We start from the raw sequence: 13,988 nt of genomic DNA on the forward strand, positions 1-13,988 counted from the left end.
AAATCCATCGAAATGTATCTCTCATATCGACTCTGGTTCGGTCATTAGGATTTGCTCATCCAAAAAATCATCATTTGTTTTAATATCCTTATATAAAGGGAAATCTACCAATTGTTCTGTAATGACTTGACCTTTGATTGACTTCTGTGACACATATTTCAAATCATATTGCATCAACAGAACTTGCCACTTTGCTATCCTTCCATTTAGAAATGGTTGTTCAATGATATATTTGAGTGGATTAAGTTTGAATAAAATTTTAACTTCACATGCCCATAAGTAATGTCTTAATTTTTTACGCATCCAAACCAAGACTAAGCAAGTTTTTTCCATGTGCGAGTAGTTCTTTTCATACTGCATAAATGTTTTACTGATATAATAGATGGCATGTTCTATTCGACATCCTTCTTCATATTGAGCCAAAAATCCACCACAGGCTGATTGTTAATTGTGATATAAAGAAGTAGAGGCTTCCCCAAGATTGGGGGTTTTAAAATCGACGGCCAAAGAAGGTAATTCTTGATCTTTTCGAATGAGGCCTGACATTCATGTTCTCATTCAAACTTGACTCCTTTCCGCAGTAAATGGTTGAAGGGTTCACATATCATGGCAAGATTAGATATAAGCCTTCTGATTGAATAAATTATGCCTTGCAAGGGTTCACATCTCAATGATCGCCTTTGCTTTGGAGGGATCCATCTTGATTCCCTTTTTGCTAATCATAAATCCCAAAAGCTTACCAGATTCCACACCAAATACACATTTTTGTGGATTCAACCTAAGCTTATATTGCAAGAGTCTATCAAAAACTTCAGAGAGAATGCTGATATGATTCTCCCTTGTTTTCGACTTAATTAGTAGATCATCAACATACGCATCCATGATTTGATGCAGTTGATCATGAAAAATAACTGCCATAGTCCTTTGATATGTTGCCCCAGTGTTTTATTCAAACCATATGACATTACAGTATAGCAAAAGGTACCCCATGGAGATGTAAATGATGTTTTGGCTTGATCTTGAGCAGCCAACTTAATTTGGTTATAGATAGAATATCAATCCATAAAAGAGAACATAGCTTGACCTACGGTACTATCTACCAACAAATCGATGTTTGGAAGTGGATAGTCATCCTTTGGTGTAGCTTTATTCAAATATCTGAAATCGATGCAGAGTCAAATTTTGTCATTTTTCTTTGAGACTATCACGATGTTTGCTAATCATTCAGGATAGTCAATTGTTCGGATGAACCCTGCCTTTAGTAGGTCTTCTAGACCTTCGGAGGTGAGAACAAGTAATGACATCTCATTTAAAAAATTTTGCATGTAAACAATGATCTTAACTTGATTTAAGCTGCCTAGTTCTAATTGATCTCAGCTTGAGCTCGGATCATGCCAAATAAGAGAGAGAGTGACTTAGTGTAAATAGACAACTTAGTCTATAGCTAAAGTATGGTCTTTGTAACTCAAAGTTACTTAGTTGTAAGTTACTTTCCATAGAGGTGAACTATCTTGAGTTCAATACAGTTTGAGGATATCAAAGTGAGTTGAGAAGGGTAGGTGACTCGATTCAATTGCTTGATTTGAGTTAGAGTGAGCTAGTTGGAGGTAGGTAAAAAGCTGATGAGCGACTTCAATGGCTCCTAGGTGTTTGTAAAGTCAAAAATTTTAATTACCCTAATTGAACTTGTCTTAGACAAGTTTAATGGTTCTTAAATATTTACTAAAGTTTGGGTGCAAAAGATCGTTTGGTAAGGCGGCCACAACCTCTAGCTCTAGTTTTCTTAGACTCAAAGTGTTAGGTGGCTTAATGAAACAGGTTTGCACCTAGTTTAGGTGAAGAGTCTTGTATTTGAAATTGAAATGTCTTTGAAAATGAGTTCAAAGACATGGTAGCGAGAGATACAATAATAATTGTGTAGTGAAATACTTGGGTTGTTTATAGCCGTAAATATATACATGTCAGGTGGAGCATTGACAGTGCCCTAGGAGGCGTACAGGAATGGCATAACACGCAGGCGTGAAAAGCTAGAATACCGAGGAAATTATTGTGACATGGTACATAACGCCACAGATGCATTGCACTCACCACATGTAGGAATGCAGGCGAGGCGACCCGTGATCTTGATTCGGATTTGATTCGCATCCAGAAGACAAGGGCGAACCATCCACCGCAGGCGACCCGCCATCTTAATTTTCGGGTTCGATTCGAGTTCAGAAGACAAGGGGGAACCCACTCACTGGCTGAGGACGACGAACCACATGCGAAGAAGCCCAACCGTAAAACCTTTGTCTGCAAAACCCTAAACCGGAGAAAATGGGGGAGAAAGAAAGGCGGAAGGAGAAGGATCGTCGAGAACGAGACAGGGACAGAGATCGCGATCGAGAACGAGACCGGGACAGAGATAGGGATCGGGATCGCGATAGGGAGCGGGACCGGGATCGTGATCGGGAACGCCGCCGTTCTCGTTCTACGGAACGTAGTCATCGCCATGTCCGGTCAGGAACTCGCTCCCCTGACCGCCGGCTGAAATCTAGGTCCAGGTCCAGGTCGAGGTCCAGGACGAGGTCCCGGACGCCAGAAAAGCACCGGCGTCGCCATCGTTCGTCATCTCCAGATCACCAGTCACGGCTGGATAGGAAGCGCCGAAGAGACGACGATGATAAGGAGCGTCAGAGGGCAGCCGCTGCAAATGATGAGAGCAATGCAAAGCAGCCAGCGGAGAGGTTGGGTCCAATTGAGGACGAGAACGTGGATGACACGGATGAAATGGAGTTGATGAAGAAGTTGGGGATACCGTTGGGTTTTGATTCTACGAAGGGGAAGCCGGTGCCTGGGGCCAATGTCAGTGGTGTTAGAGTTGCAACGAAACGACAGCCTAGGCAATATATGAATCGTCGGGGCGGCTTCAATCGGCCTTTGCCCGCCGAAAGGAATCGCTAGACTGAATCGTAAGTGATCAATCTTCTGACTAAATTGCTTGTTTCCCTTACGCGAATTGTTTGTGTCGGAAAGTTGCCGGAGAATTTGAATATTTTACCTGCAGATTGAAATTAGTTATGGCTCTGCTTGTGATTAAGAGTCTTTTTTACACGGGATTCTTCTACACAGAACTCTGACATTTCTAGATAATGGAGTCTATTACATGAGATTCACCTACACCAAACTCTGGAATGTTTAGATGATGGGTTTTTATCTTTGGGAAAAAAAAAACGGCGTATAAAGGGAGGAAAGCTTCTTTTAGTACCTATTCAAAGTCAAAATAAAAGGGTTAATGGACAATTTAAAAACCTACGCCAAAGTTCATACTCTCTAATGAAAGAAAATAATCTCTCCATCCACATTCCTCCAAACCTCCACTCATGAACTTCATTCCTACGATCATGAAATCAAAACAGAACCACAAGCAATATCCTTTTCCAAAAGAGCCAGGGGAAAAAACCAACAATCGGGAAGTTTATTGCCACTTACACTAGTTGTTTTGCCGAGTGATGAGCAACTACAAATTTGAAGAAAGGAAGAAAGAAAAATGAAGCAGGAGGAAACGATAAAAAGGAAGATGGAGTAATTCACCTCTCAACCATGCGGTAGGAGCCCCAGGCCCTCGATGAGAAGGGGACCAAGGGCCAAGTACTCGAGATGGGGCTGCTACTGGAAGTTTACTGTCCTTAGTTTGCCCCTGGAGAACATCCTGGCTTTCGAAACTTGATCTCTCTCTCAAGGCAAGCAATGTTTTAGGATGGAAAGAATGAAAGCTCCTGCCAATTTCATAAATAATTGGGCATAGAATGCGAGAGAAGTGCGGCACTTAAGCCGTTAAGTAGAAGTTATGATATCGACCTAAATTATGACATGTAGGTGTATTGAACCACCTATTGGTCCATTTTTTTCTGAAATATAAGATAACTGGTGAATTTTATTCTGGATATTAGTGCAGGTTCCTGAGACTATCCGATTTATTGGACAAGTTTGAACCCTACAAGCTACCAAACTTAACTATGGAGAAAGAGTGCAGGATCAACTTAGTTGCACTGGAAAATGACATGGACGCAAGATTGCTGCTTTTTTTCTGATTAGATATGCTAAACTGTATAGAGCAAGAAAAATATACAGATTTCCTTTGCCAAGAGAAGTGGAGTTGGAATAAAATGTTGTGGGACCGAAGTACTGATGGGTAAGCCTAAAGAAATGTTTAGTTGACCAAGTCTGATCAGTCATGAATGTGATTGCAGAGAAAGTGGCCACTCAGTAGTTCATTGCTAGAACTTCACTGGTGCTCAAAGTGCAGCACAACATCCATGGGGATATGGAATAAATTGTGATAACTTATTCTGTATGGACCTGCAGTAGTCATTTGCCTGATTATATTTTGTTACATGCTTTAAATTGTTGTGAACAAACTAAATATTAGAGAAAGATTCTCCTCTATGTGAAATGCTTGGGAAATTTAATAAACAATTAATAGGCACAAGCATATAAGCCCCTAAAAGGCCAAATTCTATGCAAACACCTTCTGCTATCCCAGGCATATAATGCAAACAATAATATAGATTTTTTAATGCATATTATGAATCAGGACAAGGGAAGAAGAAAATCAACTTTATCTGGAAACTTTCTCTCATAGAAGAGGAAACCATTGTAATATAATAATAGTAATAAAACTCAATTATCTTCCAGAACCCTAAGAGGATTTTGTTTTTTGGAAATCGGACAAGAACCTCCCCTCCTATGAATGGCATTTGGAAAGGCCAATTTGATTTGATAAGCCTGAAAAGACCAAAATTTTAACACTATTACCTGGTTGTAACAATTTAAAGACTAAGAAACTCTTGGACACCACATGCATTATAATTCTTGCACTAATCATAAATGTTAGGAGCAAGTATAGAAATTTGCTGGATGAATATAATGTTATCTCAAGTAAATCTCAATAAAAAAATATATGAAGAAGAACTTTATAAGAAAATTACTACATGGTTTAACTTTATTACCAAAGGAACTATACTTATAATATGCAAAATTAGGTATATGATTGAGTGAATATAGAATCTTACAATGTTTTCTCAAGATCTTCTGGTTGAGAGTTTACTCTTTGTGGTGCCAAAAACTTTTGTTGTACTTGGCAATAGAAGTCCATCTCACTCTTTCTCTCTTTCTCTCTCTCACACACATCCATAGACACACATACATAGACACATGGACAAGTTCGTAAGAGGGAGGAGAAACGGATGTGTGACCTATGTTTTCAGAGAGGCAACAATCCAGTCTGGTGGGCAAACAATCTGATATTACGTGCAAAACAAAACAAACTAGGCTGAACATTGCTAGTTTGAATGGCTAGTAGGCTATATAATCTTATTGCTTAGCTTATTTACTTTCCAGTTATCCATCCCAATTTCACAGAAGTCTTGGTTTTCAGCTGCCTTCTGTATGGTATATAATGTGAAAACTAAATCAAGCTTCTATATTGGGTGAGAACCTAAATTTGGGGTGCAAAATGTTGTATATGGCTCTATGTTGTCAAGGCACCAAGGCTCTGCCTAGGTGGGCCTAGGCAAAAAAGGCGACCATATTTTATTTTTTATTTATTTGTAAGTTATGTTAATATGTGAGGTTATTTTGATTGACTATTACTAATATTTGAATTGTGGAGAGTAGTAATATAAAAGCATAATCAACTTAAACAATCAAAAATTAATTGTTGCCTTTGTTGAATATGCTCATTAAATATAATCTAATACAAGAAAGAAAAAAAAAAACTAAAACTAATCTCTATAAGAAGGAACCTATATCCGCAAGAAGGCTTTAATCCATCTGTACTTAAAGAAGATGTAATATAATACAAAAGACTAACAATACATAATAGTATACATATAAGTGCATAACAGTAATAATACATATAAAATAACCATACTACCATATACATATAACATGTATCACAATACTATATATTATATAACAGACTAACAATTTATACATATAACAGGTTGATGCAATACTATATAAAGGTATAACAGATGGTACATGACAGTATATACATATAACAGGCATTACAATGCATATAACAGTAATAACAAATTGTATTACAATACATATAACAGGTATGACAACAGGTAGTATATATAACAGGTTTAACAGCAGGTATTTTATAACAGGATTATAACAAATTAACAATACATATAACAGGTACTACAATACATGTAACCAGGCCTGGGCATCGGGCTGGGCCGGCCTGGCCCAAAATATAAAATAATATATAAATATAATTAATTGTGATAAAATATTATAATTATATATAAGAATCAATTAAAATAATGTTAAATACCCGAGCTTGGGCCCGGCCCGACACCCGAGCCTGGCCCTGGGCTCGGGCCGGTTAAAATTAAAAATATATTTATTTAGTATAAAATAATATATAAATATAATTAATTGTGATAAAATATTATAATTATATATAAAATCAATAAAAATAATGTTAAAAAACATCTTATTGGGCCGAACCGGGCTTAGTTGGACCCACCTGAGCCGGCCCGATCCCAGGCCCGAGTTGGGCCGAGGATGCCCAGGCTTACATGTAACAGGTATAACAGCAGGTAATATAACAAAACAAACTAACAATGCATAATAGTATGTACATATAAGTTTATACATATAAGCAAGGGGGTTTTAAAACCCAGTGACTCGAGACTCGACTCGGCTGTTCTCGACTCGTGACTCGGTGGGTCAACTCGGCGACTCGGACTGGGTCATGTTAACTTTTTTTCGTAGAAATAACAATGTATTACTTGTTTTTTAATATAAAAAATTATAAAATAACTTAATTTTCTTTATATGTTTAAACAACAAGTCAGACTAATAACAAGTGAAATCACAAGACTGGCAACTAAGCTATATTTATTCATGTAACAAGTAAAAAGTGAAAACAAACTGTGCAATTACGACATTGATTATTTATCAAACTATCATCAACGGTTGACTAGGACATGTTTTTTTCATTTTCTAAGTGAAGAATGACTTCATTTGTGCTGTAAAGCCTTGAAGGCTATAAACTTTTGTTAGTTATGTATTTGCCAGACTGTTAGTTTTCATTTTCTAATTTTAATTTGTTGCTTATCTAGTCATTTTTCAATGCTTTTTAATTTCTCATTCATTTTATTTTTATATAATTGTCAGGATTTTTTTTTATTTTTTTTAAATTTGCCGAGATTTTCTTGAGATATATAACTTTGCCGTATTATAACCGAGAAATTCCTTACCGTATAATACCTGTATACAATATATGTGACAATGCATCAACTATCATACATTAATTAACAACAAGACTCACTAATATCAAAACTACCCCTTTCAGTTACTCTTGTCATTTTGTTGTATTAGAGCAGTTGGAAGAAAGTTGTTTGTTAAGGTGTTCTTCAAGATTTGCGTTTAATCATTAATATACTCTTTACAGGTGCACTTGTCGAAGACGTTTGGATGAAACTCTTGTACCTCATTTGACAGCTGCAGTTATGTATGACAGTATGAGCTAGTGTAATTTTGAGGATTTCAATATTTCTGTATATCCATTTAAAATTTCACTCGGAACTTGTCAGCATCCTCTTGAGTTGTCTTTCTACATTTTCATATTACATTTGGGATTAATGCAATATCATTTTTGTTGCTGCATCCTTCCTGCAGTTGTTTGATTTCCTTTTTCTGCATGAATTTCTTAGGCACCAGTAGCCTGGTCTTTGAGAGCCTTGTATTGTGTACTGTAATTTATTTTACTGTTTGACAAGTTTTTGCCAGTTTGTCTAACAGTTTTTGTTCGAAGAGTAATCATGCTTCCAAAGATCTACGATCAGAAAACTGGTTAGCAGCCTGGAAATTACGCTTCAATTTTTTTCACTAATTTTGCTTTCGATACCATATTTTATTGGTACCAGGGGTCACACGGAATAGGCAAATTTGATCCCAACATGAGGCCGTGGATACTGAGTTGCATGTTAGGTCCCTAACACTTGATCTTGTGTGTTTTTTTCTTAAATTTATTTCCCTAAATGCCTATGAATGAAAAAATGATCAAACCTGAATACTCGGTTTTTTCCTAAATACTCTTCACAGCAATGCCTCTCGTCTTTTTATCTGAATGCCTTGAACACATCAAAGTGCATTTCTGATTACTTAGATGCCTTTGTAGACAACTCATTTTTCATGCTTTTACCTGAAAGCCGTTGGTACCTAAGATAAGACATTACCCTGCCAAAACATTTTCCTCCGAAGTAAACAATGAACTTGTTTTCCATCGGTAGAGAAATCAGTTGAATGCGTTGAAGAGTAGACCTACTGTGGAGTGATCAGCCTGTTTTATATTGGTGGATAAGTCAGACCCATTATTGCATCATAAAGTAAATGATCAATCTGCGTTGCTTTGATGGAGAAATAGATAGATTGCATTGAAGGGTTGACCTACATTGGTGATAGAGTTGAGTTTGAAGAAAACATTTCCTGCCTCATGGGGTGAACACTCAACCTAGTACGCTCTCTACCGCACCAGCCGGTCTCCTGCTCTTGGCACGACTCTAGAATTAACAATAAACACAAAATAGCGTAGATAAGAGAAGTAACTATGTAAACAGCGTGAGACAAAATAGAAAATAAAATTGAATACATAATGAAGAACAATAAACAGAAAAACGGAATAAAAGTCTGCGATACCTGTGAAGAACTCTAAGACGTGCATCAAACTAAACTCAATCACATGCAACCAAACACTAAAATCCAACCTAGACTTGACCAGAAACACATCTACAAACATGACGAAGCATAAATAATGACAGAAGATGAAGAAATAATCTCAAATATAATACAACCCTCAACAGAATAGACAACATATTTTATCCTTTGCCCTACACCTACTGATCCCAAATAGCATTAGAGAAGGCAGGAAAACGAAGTTCTCATTAACGCCATGTTTGGTTGGAGAGAAAGGAAGGGAAATGGAAAGAAACAACAATCAATCATTTGTCTGGTTGATTAATTAAAAAGAAGAGAAAAGAAAGGAAAGCAAAAAGTTTGTTTGGTTGCAAAGGAAAGGAAAGAAAAGGGGGGGGGGGGGGGGGGGGGGAGAAAAGGGAGCTCTAATGTAAATCCAATCCCTCCAAAATTAAAGGGATTGGAAAGAAAAGGAAAAGTCTATCCTTTTTTATCGTGTATATTCTTTCCACTTTGCCCGCATAAGAGACATCAACTGACCTTGCGTAACTCTTTCTCTCCCTCCTCACCACTGGTCAAGACTTCGACGGGCGCCGGACCTGTCTCTCTCTCCCTTCCCGACACTGCACGTGACTTAGATGGTATTTCACAACGGCCCCTTTACCAAAATCAAGTTTTTGTCATTTTTATGTCATCCAATTAGTGCACCTGAAAATTTGTTTGATTGACATAAATTTTTATCATATTTATTACTATAGAATGCAATGTAGAGTGTAAGTGTGGTTCCTCTTTTATTGAATTAGAAAATCAAATTAAATATATTTTTATTTGAATGATAAGTTTTTTTAATGTTAGGGGATTATTATAAAGTATTATAAGTATCCTCTCCTTTTTTTTATCCAAATAAGCTTTATAATCACCTCTTTCCTTTCCTTTCCATCCCCCCCCCCCCCCACAATTCCTTCCCTTCCCTCCATCCAAACAAAACGCAAGGAAAACAAGCCCAAAAAGATGACCCCTTTAATCAAACTATTGGTAAATCTTCCTCACAGTACTGCTTTGAATGGAATTCCTAACACTAAAATGGTAAAAAAAATAGCAAATTGTACATAAGACTCACATGAAGTAGATGCTACACTGCCTGAGAACACAATATCATAAAAGAAACACTGCTGTTTTTAGTGGACAATATGGTCAGTAAGTGGGCGGATCTAGCTAGGTCGCCGGCTGGACATTTGGATCAATGGCAGCTAGCTTCTCCAATTTTCTTAATAAAGCAAAAAGAATGAAAGTAAACCTAATTCTAGCAACAATAATCAGATAGAAAAAAAAGCAAACTAGCTTGTAATATGCAAGAAACACCAGTAAATAAATGTCACGACAAAACAAAATTTGAAACCCTGATAATTGATGCATGGATATACAATGCAAACATGCCTGCACTATCTGCAATTCCTAAAATCCAAAAAAGGTGACTTCTGAATAAGTGACAACAAGATTTGGTAGTCGGTGACAAAATAATAATGAGAGAGGACGAAGAATTATCTCTGGAAAGTGCTTCCATAAAATCTATTTTTGCTTCATGTTGGCCCTTGGGAAGAGCTCGTGGCATTCTTGGGAAGTGAATTGTCCTCTCTTCGGTTGCTAGAGCCACAACCTTGGTAAAACACATGTCCATTCTACTATTAAACTTGTGCTGCTGCTTTTGGTTATAAAAGTTCTTTTGGTGAAATAGTAAGCAACCTGAAGTTGAGCATCATGAAGGTTATTTCCTGTTTCATAACTTTGAGCAAGAGGAATGATGTGCTCGTAAGTTGGAACTGGTGGCTTCAGCATGCTGGTTACAAAACTGTCATAGCCAAAACCGAGGCCTTACAGAAACAAAAAAAAAGCCTTAAATTGTTGGCCTTCAATGTAAGGAAAATTTGGGCCCAAATATAACTTGGACCAAACCCAACTAACTTCCAATAGAGTCTTGATACCCTAAATATTTTAAATAATAAACTTGACAAAGTTTACTTAATGAAAGGTACAAGGACTCACCTTCACAAGCTCACGTAGTAAGCTAATACTCAACATCCAAGCACCCAATGCATTTCACTCGAACACACACTTAAGACTCACACTTAATGCAATAGCAAAGGGGTGAGCACCCCTATTTATAGGAGTGGGAATGTGGGTGGTGGAGGCTTCCACCACATTCTATAAATCAACAAAACATTTTTTAAAAATTTTTATAATAGAACATGGTTTAGTTAAAACAAGAGACTCATCGAGCTCTCTAGAGAGTTCTAAAGAGCTGATGATGACTCTTTACAACCTCCACCTCATTACCAACTCTTTGTTCATGACACCTAACATTCTTCTAAACTTAGCAAATCTTTGTATTGGCAAGCCTTTGGTAAATGTGTCAACAACCTGGTCTTCTGATGCAATTGGCTGTAATTGTATTTCTCCTCTGATCACCATCTATCTAATAAAGTGATGATGCACCTCTAGATGTTTTGTTCGAGCATGAAAGATAGGATATTTCGAAAGTCTAATAGGCACTTTGATTATAGCAGTAGAGTCTCGCTGCATATTCCACATCTTGTTTAATGTCTTCCAGTAGTCGCATTAGCCAGACACATTATTCTGTTGTTGGAGATGCTGCTCTATACTCTGCTTCTATTGTAGAGAATGAAATTGATAGTTATCTTTTACTAGACCATGAAATTGTCTCACTTTCAAGACTAAATGTATATGCTAGTAGTTGACAAATCTCCAGTACAATTTGCATTGCAATGACCAATGACTAGACAAGTTGATTTACTTAGTCAGCAGTTCCTTTAACGTACCTTAATATTCTTTCACTGCTTTTAAATGTAGGTTTTTTGGAGTTTGCATGAATCTACTCACAACACCAACTGCATAAACAATATTTGGTATTAACAAAGTTAAGTAGCTTATGCTTCAAATAGTTGTTGGTACATAGTGACATCACTTAGTTTGTCTTCATCATCAATTCTAAGTTTAATATTTATCTCAATTGGTGTTGCGATAGGTTTGCAATCAAGCATATTGTACTTATGAAGTAAATCATGAGCATACTTCTTTTGCCTTAAAAATAATAATCTATATTTATAATTAATATTCTAATTCAAGAAAATATCACAACTTGCCTAGCTCTTTCATCTCGAATCTCACCAAGTGATGTTGGTGAATGAGATTGATTTTTTTTTTATCATCTCTAGTAATAATTAAATCATCAACATAAATTAACATACTAGTAAGATTTGTACCTTTTGTCTTAATGAAGAAACTCAAATCTACTGAAGTGACTTGAATCCACTAAATACGAAGACTTGAACTATCCTGCCATACCATTTTCTAGGTGCTTGCTTCAATCCATAAAATGCTTTCTTCAACTTGAAAACGTAACTCCTAGGTCAATTGAGCCTTGTATCTATCAATTGAGCCATATGCCTTTCTTTTTGTTTTGTAAACCCACTTGAAATAATGGGATTTACTCATGCAGGCTTCAGTACGAGCTCCCAGGACTCATTATGCTCCACAGCCTTCATATTATCATTCATTGCGGCTTGCCATTTTTCAACACCTTTTGCTTGTTTGCAGGAAGCAAAATCAATCTCCTCTATGATGATACACTTTGCATTTGTATATTTAGGATTTGGTTTACAGACTCTTGTTGATATTCTTAGTGATATAGGTGCTTCCTCTAGTTATTCAAGTTGCTGTGGACTTTCATCTTCTGTACTTCACTGTTGAACATGACTAACTCTTGTTTTTTAAGGATCGACTTGTTATCATTGCCTTAGGCGATGATCAGCATTTGAACTTCTTTACATGATCACTCGACACTGAGTCTACAAGCTCAGACTCTTCTTGATTTATAGCATCAAACTATATTTTGTCTCAAAGATCTCTCTCAAGGACTGGAGAGTATGGAAGAACCTTCTTTTCTTATAACTACTAGGATCATCAAATATGACATTGTAATAGACATGATCTTCTCCTATGTTATGATTAGTACATCTCCATTCCTTTCAATATGGACCATAACCTATAAAGGTATATATATATGCCTTCTTGTCGAACTTAGTCTGGTATTGCTCATACAAAAATACAAAGAACACAAAATCAAATACTCTGAAATAACAAATTCATGGCTTCTTTTTATCGAGCATTTCATAGAGAGACTTAACATTAAATTTTGGCAATGGTAGTCGATTAATTATCTGTACAATAGTGTTGACATAGTCAGCACAACATGTTGGTGAAATGTTCTTTGCATGCATCATGTTTCGGCATGCTTTTGCTCTATGGTGATTCTTCTGTTCTATCTCTCATTTTTGTTGAGGTGGATATGCACATGTAAACTATTTTCAAATACTATGTTGCTTCATATATGCCATAAACATGTCAGATGTATATTCTCCACCATTATCGATTTGTAGATATTAAAACTTATCTTTGTGTTTTTTTCACCATCTAATCAAACTTTTTAAACTTCTCAAGTACTCTAGACTTTTCCTTCATGAAATAGATTCAAGTGTATCTTAAAAACTCATCAATAAATGTGATAAAATACCACATCTCTTCAACCTATGTGTCTGGTACTTTTCCAAAGACGTCTAAATTTATAAGTTTGAATGGTGCTATAGCTCTATACTTCAATTTCTTAAATGCCTCCTATGTGCCTATCTGTATTGACATCTTGATGCACTTTATATGTTCGCACCTCGAGCTTTGGTAGACCAATCAATTGCCTATTATTAGACATCTCATGAAGTTTATTACATCCAACATGAGCAAGCCTCTCATACTAGATATTTAATGTGTCGTGCTTCTTTGCTTTGCCACCATATGTTATCTCTGTTGATAAGACATACACAGACTAACTTGTTAAGCTTTTCAACGTTATTTAATGCAAGTGCTAATGCCACCATCACCAGAGGATATAATCACAAAATATATTAACCCACATAATTTCACAACTAGGTTGGCCCTTGGACTAAACCCGCTTTGATACCAAAGGTAGGGAACATTTGGGCTCAAATAAAACTTGGATCCAAACCTGAATAATTTATGTAGTGAAAATTTGGCAGAGTCTTGATACCCCAATTTTTTTAAATAATAAGCTTGACAAAATTTATTTAATGAAAGATCAATAACCAAACCAACAAAGTTCACAAAGTGAACTTGATCAAGCAACAATGTAAAGCATGCACCAAATACACTTAAATAATAAACTTTGCTTGAAACTTACATAACAAAGGTACAAAGACTTACCC

General features: G+C 36.4%; 1 protein-coding gene across 1 annotated transcript; it reads left to right on the plus strand.

Annotated features, from left to right (window-relative positions):
• The first annotated feature begins 2,084 nt into the window (after positions 1-2,084).
• LOC116252279 (uncharacterized) lies at positions 2,085-7,665 on the plus strand. The gene is made up of 2 exons (XM_031626435.2): positions 2,085-2,951; positions 7,451-7,665. Exon 1 carries the CDS (start codon positions 2,317-2,319, stop codon positions 2,941-2,943), a length of 627 nt encoding a protein of 208 aa, XP_031482295.1. The 5' UTR covers positions 2,085-2,316; the 3' UTR covers positions 2,944-2,951; positions 7,451-7,665.
• The last annotated feature ends 6,323 nt before the right edge of the window (positions 7,666-13,988 follow it).

The sequence above is a fragment of the Nymphaea colorata genome, chromosome 4 (genome assembly GCF_008831285.2).
Source record: "Nymphaea colorata isolate Beijing-Zhang1983 chromosome 4, ASM883128v2, whole genome shotgun sequence".
Classification (NCBI taxonomy): Eukaryota; Viridiplantae; Streptophyta; class Magnoliopsida; order Nymphaeales; family Nymphaeaceae; genus Nymphaea; species Nymphaea colorata.